Source organism: Archocentrus centrarchus, chromosome 24 (genome assembly GCF_007364275.1).
Source record: "Archocentrus centrarchus isolate MPI-CPG fArcCen1 chromosome 24, fArcCen1, whole genome shotgun sequence".
Lineage (NCBI taxonomy): Eukaryota > Metazoa > Chordata > Actinopteri > Cichliformes > Cichlidae > Archocentrus > Archocentrus centrarchus.
In genome coordinates, this window is record NC_044369.1 from 5,210,759 (window position 1) to 5,228,660 (window position 17,902).

At 39.2% G+C, this 17,902-nt stretch overlaps 1 protein-coding gene across 2 annotated transcripts in view; it reads left to right on the plus strand.

Moving 5' to 3' along the window:
- The first annotated feature begins 839 nt into the window (after positions 1-839).
- Positions 840-17,902, plus strand: part of igf2r (insulin-like growth factor 2 receptor) — a 46,044-nt gene continuing 28,981 nt past the window's right edge. For both annotated transcript variants that reach the window (XM_030721183.1, XM_030721184.1), the window contains exons 1-8: positions 840-1,038; positions 2,866-3,005; positions 9,743-9,861; positions 13,361-13,459; positions 14,071-14,203; positions 16,080-16,191; positions 16,547-16,655; positions 16,835-16,994. In XM_030721183.1, coding sequence (XP_030577043.1) covers positions 905-1,038; positions 2,866-3,005; positions 9,743-9,861; positions 13,361-13,459; positions 14,071-14,203; positions 16,080-16,191; positions 16,547-16,655; positions 16,835-16,994 — 1,006 coding nt within the window. In that variant the 5' untranslated portion in view covers positions 840-904. The remainder of the gene's footprint in view (positions 1,039-2,865; positions 3,006-9,742; positions 9,862-13,360; positions 13,460-14,070; positions 14,204-16,079; positions 16,192-16,546; positions 16,656-16,834; positions 16,995-17,902) is intronic.

Genomic DNA, 17,902 nt, shown 5'->3' on the forward strand with positions numbered 1-17,902 from the left:
ATTAATTGTTTTAATTGCTCATTTGAATTTTGTTTTTAAGCCTAATAATCATCTCAAGTCATCCAAGATAAATGTAAATGTTAGTGAGGTAGAGGATGAACTGAAACAAAGCCCTGATTATAGAAATGTTGTTGTCAGCTTAAATGAAACTGCTTTCATTCATTCTTCCAAAAGTTAAAGAATAACATAAACATATATATTTTTTTGCTTTTGTAATTTTGCATATGTGTTGTGAAAAGGCGTTTTAATTTATTTTTGCTAACACGCTTTTCTTTGCAACAATAATTTTATGTTTAGTTACCGTGATTACTGGGTCAAAGATGTTGCTGTATTTGCTCTTATTAATCTAATGCTACTCTTTGCCAAGTTTCACATTCACAAATCTAAATTTACAATCACTTTCTTGTTGTTTTCTCGTCTACCATTTCTTCCTCACATGTTGTCATCCTCTCACTTTTTTGTCGTCCTTTTCTGTTTCTGTTTTTGTTTCTATTGTTCTTGTTTCTTCTTTACACATTCACCTAACAAGCAATAGATCCCCGGTCCAATCCAATCCCAGGAGGAGACACAAATCTCTTTGGAGTTGTGCCAGGAAGGACATCTAGGCTAAAAATCTGCCTGATCAATAAACATGTGGAGCTACCTGCTGTGACCCTCCTGTGAATAAGGAAGCAGCCAAAAGTAGCTTTATTACTTAACACTTTGAAATAACCTCTTTGATGAGTTTCAAAAGTCACATTTTTCTCACAGACGCTGAACGCCACATCAGTCATCATTATCACGAGAGTCATGTGATGTCCTGTCATGTGGTACATCACTTCCTACTGATTTGGTCAAGAGCAGAGACACTGCTGTATCATGTTATTTTAGCTGGGCTCCACAGACGTTACCCGGCGTAGTAACCATGATCTTTGGGCATAAATGTGGTCGCTGTGCGCCTCTGGAGCTGGCTCTGTGGTTTGTGGCCTTTGTAGGCTGTTTGTTGGCCAGGTCCGGAGCGGCGGAGGACAAGAGCCCCTGGTATCAGGACCTTTGCAGGTAACAACAACGCACACACACCTCCGGGGGCACAAAGCTTAAGCACCATTAAAGGTGCAGCCGTTCATCCTTTTACGTACGCACGTCGTCTAATTAAACTGAGCTGAGAAATAATATCTCCTCCTGGCGCTCTTTTCCAGACATAAGTAGTTTTTCTTATTGTGAAAATAGTCTATATAAGTTTGAATAAGCTAACGTACCGTGCAGATTCAGATTACTGTACCTCTGAAACTCACTCACACCGTGTCGATGCTAGTTAGTTTTCCTGATTGAAAAGCAGAAAGTGAAGCTCAGCTATAACTGCTGCGACGCTACACGGAACTGTCGCGCAGAATTAGCTAATGCTAAACGTTAGCAACGTTACATGTTTGTGACAGGGCAGCGCTGTGGCAGCCTTTACATAAGTAAACGGTTCAGAGGAGAATAACAGTGTGAATATGGCAGGTAAAATAAAGTCAGTGTTGTTCTCGTTTAACTGCAGCGCTGTCTCAGTATTGCTGCTGTTCAAATATTGACTCAGCAATAAGGCACAAATGATTACCGGGTGACTCAACGCGAAGGTTCAGCCGGAGTTAATATTACTTCCTCGTTTTTGGAGCTTTTGCTTGAAGGATGTTGGTTATAAACGCAAGTGGCTCACAGTTAACGTCTGTCAAGTTTAACTCTTACTTGCTGTTCTTTCAGTGTATGGTTCGGACCAGTTTTGACCCAGGGCCGGGAATCCCCTCATAATAAGTGCCTACAGCAAGTTTAAAACGCAGGAACAGCTTATCTCACATCAATAAACTGGGGATTTATCCTTAGGTTCAGAGAGCAGGGACAGAGTATTTTTTTAGGTTTTGGAGAAAAACATTTAATATTACACAACGTGGTGTCCTGTTTTACCTAAAAGAAGAAAAATAAGAGCCATAATGATTAAATTATATTTTATTGAAAATGAAAAATGTCAAGAATCTTCATGGTATACGAAGTTATTATATACCATGAAGGTTATTGCCATGTTATTGTATAAGCTTGTATAATTAAACACTGTCCTCACTTCTGTATCATAAAAAGATCCTCATAACTACCATTTATAATTATCAGTATTACTCCAGTATTAACTGGCAACACAAAAAATGCTTATTGCAAACTAGCATCTGCATTCGAAGCAGTTGAATGTGGGCTTGCACGTGTTTCCCACACTCATTGAAATGGCAGCACAGATTGGCTGTTTTCCACCATTAATTTTGAAGTTTGCAGAGAAAAAAAAAATAAATAGGAAATTAAAGATTGAAGTGGTAAATTTAGAACGTATTCAAAGAAGTAAAAACGTGAACCATCAGATGTATAATCTTTACATGAAACATGATTTTAATCATTATCAGAGTAGTTGCACATTAATTTTCAGTCAGTGGCCATTTCAGATCTACTTCTATAAAGTGTTGGGTAGTTTAAACGATGATGTGATGATACATTTATGTCATGTGTTACACGGACAATTGTGATTTATTTTAAAGGAGACACATTTTAAAGAACATGAGTGGCAGTATTAGTCTTGGAATGAATAGTGAGTCATTAAATGTATTTTTTAAGGATCCATCTCAGATTTCTACATTATATCTTCTAATTCTGACTGTTGTTGTTCTGAGGTAGAATTGTTTTCACTATTTTCAGTCATTTTACAGTCCAAATCGATGCCTTACTTTTTTTAGTAGCCGTGGAAGTAATAGTCATTGGTAGGTCTATTATTTTTGTATTTTTTGTGGGTTTGAGGCCTATAATGTGAACCCAAGTACATTTCCTGAATATTTATTTATGTATTGTCTTTTATTCCTTGTCTTGCAGATATAAATGGGAGGCTATAGATAAAGATAATAATGTGGCATATACACTAAAGCTCTGTGAGTCTTCACCATCAACCAGCTGTGGAACTGGAGCTGCCGTGTGTGCAAAAAGCCTCACCACCCACAAAGAACAGTCTGTTGGTGAGTTTCCTGTCTTCCTAATCGTTTGTGTGAGTTATTGTCCCCACCAGCCTGCCCACTGTCTGTTAGCTGTTCTTCCTCTCGCTCTGCTCTCACCCTAGCCTTGCATGGTGAGACCTTACCCCCCTCAGTGCTGGAGAGTGACTGTGCTGCACAAAGCATGACTCTAGTGCAGGGGGGGAAATGTTCTTTTCGCCCAGTCATCATAGCAGTAATAACCAGTCATAAGGCTAGCTGATCAAGCTTTCATTAGCAGTTAGCTTGAGTCAAGGTGGCTTCCTGTTACTAACTTTCGGTATGTACAACGTACAGACAGATTCATAACCACAGTGATCAGCTTCTCCTTAATTTTGATGTTTGAATGGCACAAACTGTCTCCTCACTCTTTACTGACTTTAGCTGCATGAATGGAGCTTGAAAAGTCGAACGATGAACTCACAATTCAGTTTGGCGCCACACGATGACACCCCCATTCAAAGTGTATGAAAGGATAGAGCTTTAAAGCCTGAAATGCATGTTACTCCTCTATACTTCACTCACCAAAACTGAAGCACAAACTTGGATGGGCTGTACCGTATATTGAGATGTGCTCCAATAATGCTCTCAAAGGCAACAGCACGAATGTTGTGGATGATCCAGTGAACTGACTCGAATGAGAGAAGGTGAAGCGTAGGACAGCTGCCTGTGTCGGGACGCTGGTCAGCCATGACTCTAGCTTTAAGCCTTAAGAAGAGCCAGATGAGCAAATTGTTAATAAATAAATAACATATTTTATGGTTTTGGATAGGCTGTAAAGATGGGTTTTAATGCAGTTAGGTGGGGCGCACAGCTCGATGGTTGTTGTGCAGACTTTGCTCACTCCAACAGCCACCCACCAGCCTGGTTTTATTTTTGGGATTCTTTCAACAATGCTATATGTGCCCTGAGATTTATTTAGTGCTATGCAAACAGAACTGAATTGGTGTCAGTAGGTCACTGTGGCAGCATCCAGGTGGCTTATTGATTAGTTTTGCATGTGTGCTGATAGTAATAATAAAGAGGGTATCAAGCCCAGGATATCATACTATAAAAATTATTTTACAAATTGTGGGAGAAATTCAGTAGGCGTGCCGTCTTCAGCGTGTTGTGCTACAACAGGATGGCATGTTGAGCAACTTTCTCTGTACTGAGAGACATGCCTGCGATCATGTGAGAAAGTGTGCTTGTTATTAGCCAAGAGTTAAAGGAATCAGGTTCATCCTGCTAGTTTGAGAGTTGGTTTTATGCAGCTGTTTAGGCACTGACTGTGGACTGGGTCTGAAAAATGAGGTTACTCCTGAGTGTCACTCTTTGCTAGCTGGTGTCCAGGATCATTTTACGATTCTGGTTTCTGAAAAATGTGCTGTCCTGTCTTTGCTTTGGTCTCCTGCAGCTTGTCTATAAAGTGATTAAAAATGGTTTTGCAAGAGGAGTCACCTTTGACTCCACCAGAAGACAAACTTTGATTTTTACTTTGCTGGAAAGATTAAAAACCTGTTTGGTTCATGCTTGTGTGTAGCAGGGTCTGCTAGTGGGCTTACTGTTAGGTGTGTCTTATGACAGTTACGCAGCAGAGTGCTTCACAGCTCATTAATGGCAGTGTGGGGAAAAAATGGACATCCTGTGGTAAATATGATATTTTTTGGTCATTTTAAACATGATGAGATGAAACTCACACAAATTATTTAGTAACTACAGCTTGCCTATAGACTTAAGCCTGTTAATGTATTTATTATAAGTTGTAACATAAATATCAGTCACTCCCCAAACTTCAGCCTGCAGTGGCTCATTTAAAAATCTGAAAACCTCCTGTGGCTCACCCAAACCTTTCATCACAACTCTGATCGTTACACGAGCTTCAGATGAACCATTTCCTCCTTTGTGTTTTCAATGATTCATTTTAATCTTCTAATTATTTGCTTGAGACTGACTGAGGTCATGACCTTTAACTTCAATAAACTCAAAATACAGTTGCTCATTGTGACGTGAACCAAATAAATAAATGTAAACAGGCAGCTACAGTGCACAGTGTTGTATCTGTTGTGACAGGAGCACTGATGGTGAATTTCTGAGTTTATTTTATTATTTTTGCACATTGTGCACACTGTAGAGCCTCTTGTTGATGGCTGTTCTTGTGCACGTGTATTTGTTGGGTCGTAATTTTAAGGGCTCCCGGGTTTCCCTCCAGCCGAAATGGTGTGGACTCAATCCTGTATAAAAGTCAATTAGAAGTTTCCAAAGAAAAATCCCTCGGGGCATATGCCTTTGCACATGCTGGTTAAAACAATCACACACAAACAGGGACAGGGACCAAGACACAGTAACAAAAAGAAGACAAAGACACAAACACAAAGAGGAGGAAGGAATGAAGGAGAAAAGGAAAGAATATAGACCATCTTTGCTTTGGAAGGTACATCACCTCTGTCATCATGTATAAATGTCCTTCCCTGGCTTGGAGGATGAGAAGTATTACTGCAGCATTACTGCATTTTTTTTTTTTTTTGTGGGAAGCCTGAGGCTGGTTGCTGATAGCAGGGAGTTTCAGTGCTAATTGTCTTTCAGAGCTTCATCAGAGATCCCGTCTCCGTGCTGATGAGGTTGCTGATGCTGCTGCTGATGCCGCGTGTCAGCAACATCCACAAACAGTATCTGTCTTTAAAGGCCCGTCGGGTCTCAGCATCTTTAGTCATTGTCGCTTTAACAGTTTGATACTATCAGACTCTGATCTCCCTGTAATTCAGCGACGTCAGTGGGTCTCAAATGTTTTTTGTTTGTTTGTTTTCCCCCCGTTGCTTCTGTTTGGAAACAAAGAAACAGCTTTCTGTCTTGGGACCTAAATTAAGTAGGTCCGGTGAAATCAAATGAATACATCAAATATATAAACCACAATATAATGGGGAACAAATTTGATGATTGAAAGTTTATGCTGCTTTATTAACCAAAAATGCTTGTAAAGTCTTGTAAATGTGACGTATTTATTTTTTCTCCCCCTAAGCATTTCAAAAATATGAAATATTGACCATTCTTTAGCTTTGTCAAATGTGAGGATTTGGGACTTTTTAGTATTATAATAATAAACTGAATATGTTTTGCTTTTAGAGTGGTGCTTAGCCAAAATAGAACACTTCACCAGAGGCACTAGAATTCATCACAAACCTTCAAGCCCTAATCCACCACTGTGTGATCTGCTTTGCCCTTCTGTAGACTCAGCCACTGGTATTTTCCTGGTCTTGGTCTGCTTCCATCTTTACTTTACTGACCTATAACTGTCAAAAAAAGTGCAGGAAATTAGTGTCTTTGATTCCAAGACTTATTTGTCTGTCCCTAAAGCTTGAATTTGGAAAAAGGGTTTAAATTTGCAGCTCCATCTTGGAATTGGTTACAAAATACAAAGTGAATTTAAGGTCACTGTGAGGGACATGAAGGCTGCAAATGTTGCACTTATTTTATCCCGAAACCATCAAATATTCTGTTTCAGAATAATAAAGAAAACATAAGATTATTTTTCTGAAAAGTTGTGAAATCAGTTACAACAGCCAGTTGAATAGAAAAACAAAAAAAAAAAAGTGAAGACCTCAATGAATTAAACTCTGATATGATACATCAATGAGCTTGAATCTAAAATTAATACAGGTATTGTGGTCTCTTGTAAAGCTTTCCTGTATCTATTTGTGTGTCAGTGTTCAGTTGCATGTCCAGTAAGTGGTGCTGAGGATGATCTAGATCCATTAATTATCCTCATCCTTTTACCACAGCCACAGTCATTTGGATGACCTCTTTGTCAGCTGATAGAGGAATCCAAACAGTGTGTCGCTTCAAACTAAATTCAAACAGTAACAGCAATGACCGATTTTCCCCGGCAAGTAACGTGAATGCATTCCTTCAGCTGGCAGTTCAGTATTCCTTTGCAGTACTGTATCCAGTATTACACGACTTTACACAGGCACAAGTAGTTCAGTCTTTCGGTTACACTGTAGTCAGAAGTGTGAGTGTGGCGATAGCTCTCTGCACCCACTACGTGAAACACATCAAACTCCACTCATGGAGCTCCCTTTGGGGTTTAATCAGTTCGCTGAGCTCATCCATACTGAGCAGACACCACACATGCCCCATGATGATTGCTGGAACAGGTCCAGCATCGAACCCCCATCGGTTCCTTTATAGGTCCTCTGGGAGGAGTGAAGAGTCTAACCTGTAAAACTCAACTTTATGCAACTTGCAAAACAAAATGAGCTTTATCAGGTTATAAAGTAATAAAGTATAATAAAACTATAATTTAAAAAAAGAAATCAAATGAGGAGCTGCCACTCAGTGCAGCGCAAGGAAGAAAAAGAAATCAGCATTTTTAGCGTTGAAGTTTATCATTTTGGTTTCTTTTGTATTTCACTCTTTATCTGATATTTCACTTGTATTGTCAGGCATGCAAACAAGTCAAAAGTTTGGACATACTCACAAACTTTTGACCGGTACTGTACAAGTATCATTTTGAGTTGCTGGAATGAAATTTCAGCAAAACAGACGAGCATGCTGCATCAGTTTGGCTCTTTGATTTTCATGTCTGTCAGTTCAGCCCCTCTTGATTATTTTCATTTCCATCAAACGATGTGGCATCCTTTCATTCATAACACATTACCCAGTCCATATCAGTATAGATATCCAGCATGATTTTTTTTTCGCCCCATTTATTCCTGATGTGTTTTGAAAGCGTTCCTTTAAATTTTTTGTTTTGTTTTTTTGAGCAGTGTATATATTTTGTGTGTATTTCTAATCTATGTAACAACTGGTGATTGAACTGCTGCCAGTCTTGGCCAGGACTTTTGCAAGAGATTTTAACCTAAAAAAACAAAACAATTTAAAAAAAAAAAAAAAAAACATCTGGCTAAATAAAGATTATATAGAGAAAACATCTTCACTTCATGTTTGACATGGATCACTTGTTACCTCGTTAAAAATCTTATTTCAGAGCTGTTTACTTCATCCGGGTGAGTCTTGCTAACTTGCCTTACTAGCATGAATGCTTTCTTTCTTCTTTATTGTTCCCACATCAATCAGATTCATTCAGCTTTGGTTGTGCTCCACATTTTTCCTCCCCGTGAGTGCAAACAGCCCAAAGCATTGGGCCCCCTGGGAGGAGGAGCACCCCACTGTTTAGAAACCACTAATTAAAGGGTCGTCTAGACCAGGAGACCAATGTGCTGCTTCTATTATCGTTCATTAACAGGCACTATTCATGTTGCATTTCCTTCTTTAATGAGAAAAGATTCAGAAGCATTAATTACCACATAGAACTGTAAAACATGCCCCACCCCCCTAATTTCTCACTTTTATGTTTATTTAACTGAAAACTTTTATTTCCACAGTGATTAAAATCACTGCTTTTTGCCCCAGAAATTAAATAAGATGATATTTCCTTTGCTGCTCTCACTGAAATTATGAAACAAGTTCACTGTGCTTGTTTGAGGATATTTCTCAGCCTCAGTTACATCACTGCCTGTGATTTTTTTTTTTTTTTTTTTTTTTTCTTTCTGAGAAATTTCTGGCTGCCAGACAGATTTATTTCGGTCCCACAACAACTTGTCCTGCAGTCTGAGGTCACGACCTTCTTCTGGTGACAAATTGAAGTTCGGTTGGTTGGCTGCATTTCCAGCTTATTTCATTAGGATGTCTTCATTAAGCTTTAACTGTTTTTCTTATGAGGAAGATCCCAAGTGTAAAGTGGAAAAAAAAAAAAAAAAGAAAAGCATGGAAAACAAGAAGTGGTGGTCAGCTGAGCTGAAGTTTAATCACACTAGCTGACTTATCACATGACCCGGGAACACATCATCAGGCATAAACGCTCACTAAAACAGACATGACTCACTCTTCGTCCCTCTCTCCCTCTCGTATACATGCTGTCTGGCCGGCTGTGCTCAGAGACCACACACTGTTCACTCACACACTTTGACATTCATGTCTCCTGCACTTCCTCAAATCAAAATCTTTGGGGAAATGAATGTTCACTTCATTGTAGGATAGACAAGAGGCACAATAATCATTTTATCTTATTTTAGTAATCAATGGAAGCCATGAGTGTTGTTGAATTAAAAATTAGATTGTGATTGCATCAATTAAACACACATGGATACGCAGTTCATTAAAAGGCAGTTGCAGCACATAACTGATATCTGTGTTTGTTCCAGATTGTTGATGCTACAGAGCATTTTTCAGCTTGTAACACATTTTTTTCCAAGCAATTTTTTTCTGGTTGACTTAAACTGAGTCAGATCATTAACATACACATTTTCCACTGCTACCAGTTGTCTATTTTTTTTATAAAGCTTTGAAATAATTAATGGCAGTGTAGTGACACTAGGGTCATGATGGTAAGGTACAGAGCGGATCTGATGTTCAGAAATGAGATGCAGAGTTTACATTGACCTGCTGGGTCAGTGGATGTTAAAGGGTTACAGCATTATTCTGCCAGACTGTCTGTCTGTGATTTATTGGTATAGCCTGAGAACGAGAGCGTGTGTGCGTGCGTGCGTGCGTGTGTGTGTGCGTGCATGCGTGTGTGTGTTCGTTGGACCTTTTTTATTAGATAAATGTTTTCACGTTGGCAAGCTTTTTTATTGTAATGTGTTTAGAATCTTATTATAATTCAGTGTTAATGAATTATATTTAGCATGTTACATTCATGATGTTATTTTGTATTGACTGTTGTCTTTGTCTCTAATGTACAGGTGACCTTTCCCTGCAGAAGCTCTCCAACACGGTGCTGGATTTCAACAGCACACAAAATTGTCCCGGAAGCAGCAACAACATCCAGACCAGCATCAGCTTCCAGTGTGGGAAAACCATGGTAGGACCATCAGTAACATACAGCAGATATTTTTAGACAGATGATTAATGGCTGCCCAACAGCTGCATTTATGGGAATGCACAGACAGTATTGAACTCACTGATCGCTGTTCTGTATGAATTACATTTGTTGTCCGCTGACACCTGGTCCGTGCTGACAGTTGTGCAGCAGCTGCACTCGTGTCTTTCAACCACCGCTGTGCAGCTGTACACTTAGATGTTTCTGACATAGTTTACAGTTGTGTTCAAAATAAAAACAGAGCATGATAAGATAGAGGGGTTCAGCAGAATCAATCTTACGTGCATGCTTGAATCATAGATGTGGCCACTCATCGGCATGTGGACCACCATTTTGACGACTTGGCTTTAGCGTTATGGGGACCACCTTTTCTTTGTAACCTTTTATATAACCATGAAGGGAAACTCTTGAAATGAATGTGCACGAGTGCCCTGGACCATTGGAGAAACCAGGGCTCCCAGTCTGGGGGAGGCCAACCCTCGCTAACCACTGAGCCACTGTGGGTTAAGGTATCAGCTAATACTAGCTTGGTGTGCAGAGGTTATCCATAGACTGGATTGCTGCATTGCACAGACTCAGAGACCTGCTGATTAGTGCAGGGAGGCAACATAAAAATAATAAAACAAAAGCATTTAACTTAAAGAGAAACTGGAGCACAGACTAAAAGGTCTGTTAGTACAGTTAACCCTGTAGTGAGCCATTATTATTAGACAGATAATAACTTTAAAAAGGCACCAAACATGGAGGCATAGTTCAGTGAGTTGATCTGAGGTGATCCTGTGTTGGCACCCAGTTGTCACTCTTTAGTGATGCATGCATCCTTATTAAGCATAACATTAAGCTTTAATACAGTTTCAACATGTGTGCTATAGGAAGGTGGAAATTAGATATATATATATATATTTTTTTTTGCATCAGGCCTTAAACATGTTTATTTCAGCTCTTATGCTGCAGCATTTTAACAGGGACGTGTGGAGGCTGACTGCATTTCAAACCAGCTTAGCACTCGACATTGATGTCATTATTTAGCCCCAAAGGTTGCTCCTTTTACAGAGTAATTGCACAAATAATGTGCATGCCATTATGAGAGGTAAAACATTTGCCATATTCTGCTACCTCATTTGACTTAATTGTTACTGAAGGCAGGCTTTGACAGTTGACACAGTGAGAGAGAAGCATCTGTTTTGAAAGAGCTTTGAGTTTTCACAGGGAGACTTCCTGCATTTTAACAGTGCTGCTGAGCAGACTTTACAAATGTGTTAAGTTTGCAGCAGGAGGAAAAATACAACCCAAAATTGACTGGATGATAATTACTTTTTATCCTCCTCCTCAGTATAAAGTTGGAGAATACTGTTGTCATATTTCTTCTAATATTAAAGTGCATTGAAAATAAAGTTTATTTTTACGTTATCTCTCACACTTTCAGTGTGTTATGGGTGCATCCTGTTGTTCAACACAGAGGAAGTGTTATGGTGCTTTGTTGTTTTATCAGATATTTGTGTCTGCACATTATGATGTGCAAAAAAGCACCAAAAAAAACAGAAGAGACAATAAGACAATAAGCTTTGTTGAAAGTGAAAGAAACATTTGAAAACCTGGAAGTTTTCCAGATGAATGAATGAATTTCACTAAAACTAAACACAGCTCTGTTTGTTGGATTCCCGCTCACTGCATGTTTGTGAGTCTGTAAGTGGAAGTTTTGTAGAACAGTGACGTACAGCTCCTGCTTCACTGCGTGTCTGGTTTTGCTGAGGTGGGTGCGTGCTGGATTGACTTTAAAGTATCACTTCCTGTTGAGACACAAAGAGGAGTTTTCTGTTTGAGAAGACAAAGACGTCTGAAGTTGAGAAATGAAAGTGGCTTCCACAAATTTTCAGCACCAAATGCTAAAAAGAAGAAGTGATGACAGCAAAATGCAGATGATCGGTTATCTTATCTCAGCAGACCTGTGCCTTGTTTGTTTCTTATAAACACACAGTTGACTTTGGTAACTAATCCCTGAAACTCATCAGTGAAATTTACAGGAAAACAAAGACATGCTGTTGCAAGAGATTGTAATAAGACCAAGAGCCTTAACATGTGGAATATTACTAAATATATATTACTCTCAGAATTATTTGTCATAATATTGAACTGCAGTTTACTTTTTCTTATTGAGTCTATTTATGAGAGTTGAAGGTCCAAATGGTAACATTATAGATACATTATTTAATGCTTGAATGGTCTTTATTTTGATCATTACAGTTAGGAAACTTAATAAAGATTGCTGGGCTAGAAGTGAATCCTTGACATATTTATTATTAATCACTGGGAATTATGTTTCCATTTCCCTTCACTGTTGTTCACCCAACATAAAAATATGTGCTTCCTAAAGGTCTTTCAGGTGTATTGAGTTCGTTGAGTTTCGCCTCACCTAAGATGGTCATATTAGGAATATCCGCTTCCATATCACACAGAGCTAAGAGTAGAAAAGACCAGGAATTATTATTTTTTTATTTTTTATTTTTGTTCTTGATTTAACCAGAAACTGCATGTTAAAATGAAGGGGGGGGGGGGGGGGGGGGGGGGGGGTGGGGGGGGGGTCTTGGGGGGAAAAATGAACCAGTCAACTGTTGAATTAATGCCATTTTACCTGCTGAGCTGATATCTGTTCACTTTTGGCTGCTTATCAAGGTCGGCTAAAACGTTAATCGCTGTATGTAAACCAGGTTAAACATGATCGGGTTACTTTCTCTTCATGCTGCAGGCTGCAAATAAACTCCCTGTTGTGTTTCTCATATTGTCTCAATCCCGTCTCCTCCTGTGGGCAGTGGTGTGCAAATGCTGTGCAGCACTGCCCACAGCTGGTGGTGATGATGATGATGATGATGATGATGATGATGATTATGTTACAATTAGTTTTTAGCTCCTTACCCTCCAACTGCTGGGTTTGACACCTTTCCTGGTTGAAACTGTCTGGAGCCTCAAAGGGAGTACTTGTTCATACGCTGGTCTCATTTAAAACTTTGGCCATTTTTATTATTGGAGTACACAATTATGACAGAAAGTAACGTAAATCAAACTAATGGGGGCAAAAGTTGCTGGTTTGACTCCCTGGAACAGCAGATAAATGTAGAATGGAGGGAATGGAAAATAGAAAGTTCCTCTACTCTGTTTTTTTTTTTTTTTTTTTTTTTTTAAACCTTTATATAACCATGAAGGGAAACTCTTGAAATGAATGTGCAAGAGTGCCCTGGGCCATTGGAGAAACTGGAGCTCCTGGGTAGAGATTAAGCACTTATTTAGAAGTTTGCTTTTTTCCTCCCTGAATTGTGTAATACCAACAAAATCTTACACTATATTTCTGTTATGACACATTCAGTACGAAGCTCTTAAATTGTTGATGTCATGGGTACTGATGTGCCTTATATTTCAGCATGTATTCGTCACCTGTGTCAACATGAAACTACCTTTCTTACTCATTCCTGTCTTTGTTCTGCAGGGGACTCCAGAGTTTGTGGCCGTGTCTCAGTGCGTGCATTACTTTGAGTGGAAGACCTACGCTGCCTGCAAGAAGGACAAATTCAAGCCACATAAAGAGGTATGTGGTGGAACATCTGATGGGTGGCTGACTCACTCACCAGACTTTTTCATTTTATTTTATTTTTTTTGAAAGAATGAAGTCTGAGAAACGATGAGCTACAGAGGAAATGGAAAGCTGCAGAATCCTGTTTCATCACTGCAAAGATGTTTGCAGCATTTATAGGTCACACATTGTGACAGTGATCCTGTTAAGGTGGACAATTTTGAAAAAAATGTGTGAAATTAATGATTTCATCGGCACATATTTGTACAGAGCAACAAACTACAAAATGAACCAAAAATGTTGATACATCTGATCACATTTACTAAGCTGTATATCATCAGAGAGCTATAAACATTTTTGTGTGTTCACATCCTTGTTATTGAGAAAACAAACCCTTCACAATGCCCATTAACTAAAATTTAGGGGTGTAAGAATGGTGAAACTGAGATCCAGACTGCAATACAAGCCTCCACAATATTGTATCACAATTTCACCTTCTCTTATTATCAGTGTGAGAAAGACCCGAGGGAGAGAGAAGGCCCTCAGGAAATTAGAAATGAGGTATAGAAAGTAGGAGTCGCTGTACAAAAGCCTCATTAACTGCTGTGTGACTATGTCCGTACCAGGTGCCCTGCTACGTGTTTGACTCAGATTTTAAGAAGCACGACCTCAGTCCTCTTATCAAGCTGAATGATGGCTATCTGGTGGACGATGGCGATGACAGCTTAGACTTCTACATCAACATCTGCCGCAGTCTCAGTGAGTACTTGAAGGAGAGGAGATGATTGGATTTAATAATACAGAGTTTTGGGGGGTTTCTCTATCAGGAGGAAAAAACAAAGGGGTCTTAACTACAAAACAATTAACAGAAAGCAGCATCAGTGGGAGCATAATGTCTAAAAAGTAAAACTTTTGCAATCACAATTTTGAGTCATTGAATTGTCTGTAAAAACGGCAAAGAAAGTTTTGTTTTGCAAAGTGCCAACTTCTGATAAAGATGATTGTTTATTTTGTGTTTTTAAGAAAAATATAATGTAACCAGGATCTTACACCTGCTATAATTCACCTTTTTAATGTTGTTTTTTCTTTTGTATATATACACGTCAGGCTGTTAAAATTCCACCCAATTGTTTTTCGGTTTCTGTACAATGAATGAAGCCAGTTCCAATATTCACATGGGTTTAACTTTGTTTTTGTTTTGTTTTTTTGGCTTCTACCGTCTCCTGCCAGAAATCTTGAGTGTTTAAAAAGAAGGCAGCTGGGCTTTTTTTTTATGTTTGAAGATGCTTTGCCTCTGATTAAGAAGCTTCTTCAGTTATTAAGCTGGCGCAGAGTCCCAGGTATTTAATATCTAGTGGAGGCTGTCCCCGTGGAGGTGGTCCTGACGGTTGTTGATCCACATGAGTTCACATGAGCTAAGGTGTGAAAAAAGGTGTGGATCATTACTATCACTGGGGCCAAAGTGTGAAACCTCTCTAAGACATTGCCCCACTCCACCATCATGTGAGGTACTGAGATCACCTGAAGCGAGCTGTGAGTGGGGGTTCAAACACCTGGAATGTGATCTCAAGACTGCATCGTAGGTCTTGGTGTTCAACAGTGGATGTAGATGGCTTCCTTTACTCTCCACTCAAACATCTGTCTTCTTGGTCCAAAATGTGAACATTGGCATCCTTGAGTGTCCTTTAGATTCAGGTGTGCAGCTGAGTCTTTTCCTGTTGGGCTGGTTCTCCTCTGTTGTGCCGTCCAATTGTGGAGCGATCGTTTGATTTCCCCTATGTAAAAGATACTGCACTGCATTGCGTGCTCCATGTTGCTTAGCTGCTGGATTTTGCACTAGATAGTCACTGCTCTTATTCTCTTTGGTGCTGAGCAGATGGTGTACAGCAGTTTTATTTTAGAGCTTTTTCCCTGAGATCAAGCTGTTTGCTTCAGTCAAAAAAAAAAAAAAGAAGAGTGGTGACAGTGAACCAAAAAAAAATTGTGGGCTTGAGTGAACAGTACACCAAATTTAGCAATTTAAAGCATTCTTTTGCCAAGGCAATCATACCTTTTCAGTTATGTGCAATTTATAGATGCTAAAAATGGCAGCAGTGTGACGAGCTACAGCTCTGAGCGCCCGGACTTTATTTCTAGCTGCAGAGAGTTGAAAAATAATCAGATTTGGGCGAAATACGGTATTTGCCACTATTAGGCCTTACCTTTCTGTTGACTCACAGTGGAGGTGCCAAAAGGCAAGTACTGCTCTGGCTACATCCTAATATTATACAAGTTTTTAAACAACAGTGGAGAGCTTAAAGCTGCCTGTATAAAATTTAAAAAAATGAAATGACACCAATACTGATGTGAAAAATAATGCTTGGAGGAGCATTTTGTGTGCAGAGGTTCTACCAGTTAGGCAGCAGTGAGCTAGAGTCATGTACTTATAGCACATTACTGCATTTATAGCATGTCAGGTGATTTTAGTTTAATTTTTTAAAGCACTCAGTGTGGTCTCTAGCTCTTCTAGCTAGTTGTTTTCAAATTAACTGCCATGAGGTGATGTGTGTTGTTTTCATACTGTCCTGTATGTTGCCATCCCACCTAATCAATTTTCTAATTTCCCCATCTCATATCCTCCGTCATCGCCTCTCAGACTCACCAGACAAAGGCTGTCCAGAGGGCTCTGCAGCCTGCCTCGTCACCAGTAATGGCTCACACAGCATGGGTTTTCCCGCTCAGCAGCTGGAGCTGGTGTCCAGTGACAGGTACCTTCTTTGTGTTTTGTTTACTTCCTGTTCAGTGTAACAGAGCTTGTTTTTTTTTGGATCCGTCCTCTAGTCTGGTTTCTCAATTTAGAATTGAAGTTTAGAGGTTCAAGGCTGCAGTGCATGTGTGAAGAAGGGGCTTCATCAGAAGGTCCAGAATGTGCTGATGTGTTTAAAATCGGGTTTTTGTTAAGTCTGTGTTGACTTAATCTTTGGCAAGTTTGAATAAAGGTTAAGTCAACACAGACTGGTGATATACAGAAAACCTTTCAGCATTATGAAAATGAAAAGTTAATCATGCAAAGAAGAAATTTGTTTACTTTTTCGTGTATTTCTTGTGCCCTTTCCCCTCTAGGCTGAGGTTACAGTATTCTTTAAGTGACGACTCGACTCCACCACCAATCTGTGTATCAAGCAAGCCTGCAGTCACCATCACCTTCATATGCCCATCAAGCAGACATTTGGTAGGTTACCCCACAGTCTTTGTGATGACTTGTTTGTTTCACCACTTGAAATATATTCATTCTTATTCTTGATACCCATCATATGCTGTCTTTTTAAACCTTTTTTTTTTTTTTTGCTCTACTTGCAACCCACCCCCACCCCCCCCAACCCCTACTTTACTCAATTTTCGCTTTCACAGGGCAGCACCCCTAAGATGACAGCTGAGTCAAACTGCCGTTACGAGGTGGAGTGGGTCACTGAGTATGCTTGTCACAGAGACTATCTGGAGAGTCATACCTGCAAACTGACCAGCGACCAGCATGATATCTCCATAGATCTGACTCCTCTCACTTTAGCCTGTAAGTTCTTCTTCCTCTAAAGCAGAAATCTTAAACTGTCACCCCCCCAAAGGGTCAGGTCCAGCCTTTCAGAACCTCTTCTCTGTGGGTTTAAAAAATTCTAGTTCCATCCATCCTCCCATCCCTATATTCCTCCCTCCACCCCTGTCCCAGCTGCCACGGGTTAGAGGCAGGCTACACCCTGGACAGAACATCAGTCTGTTGCAGGACTAACACAAAGATTATTTTAACTTATTTTTAATAAACAATGTGAGAGTTTAATTTTTGCATAACTGCATCTGAAGGTTTTTTGTTTTTTTTTATAACTGTAAACTGCAGCACTGATATCTTCAAAAGAAGCAAAGACTTGATTTACTTTTATATAAACTTTGATCGTGATATAAATTTACAAACTGTAAAAACAAAGCTGATCTGTTGCCATTTTTAATTGTTAAAATTAATAAGATTTTGTTATTATTTGTACATTGAACAGTTATTGAGCCACATTATCATCCATGTAGGATCATGTTTCATGATCCGCCTGAGGTCTTCTAGAAGCGTCACTTTAATGAATCTTAACTTCATCACTGGCTTTTTAAAAACTGCATGTATAAATTAACCAGGCAAATTTGATAAAAGTGATTCCTTGTATATGGAATACGATGTCAGCTGGCGTTATTGTAGCAAACTTGGAGACGGTGTTGAAGGAGGCAGGAGGACAGATTAGTTTGACAACTGGGACATAAAAACTGTTCAGTCAGATCTAATTTATTAAAAAAAAAAAAAAAAACTGGCCTCCAAAATAAGGCTTTAAAAAAACTTTGTTTTATGCTTCTAAGGTCATGTTACTTTGTCACAGTGTATGAACATTGTAATTTGAAACATTGTAATTATAAAAAATATTGAGTGCAGCTGTTTCAAAGTGACTT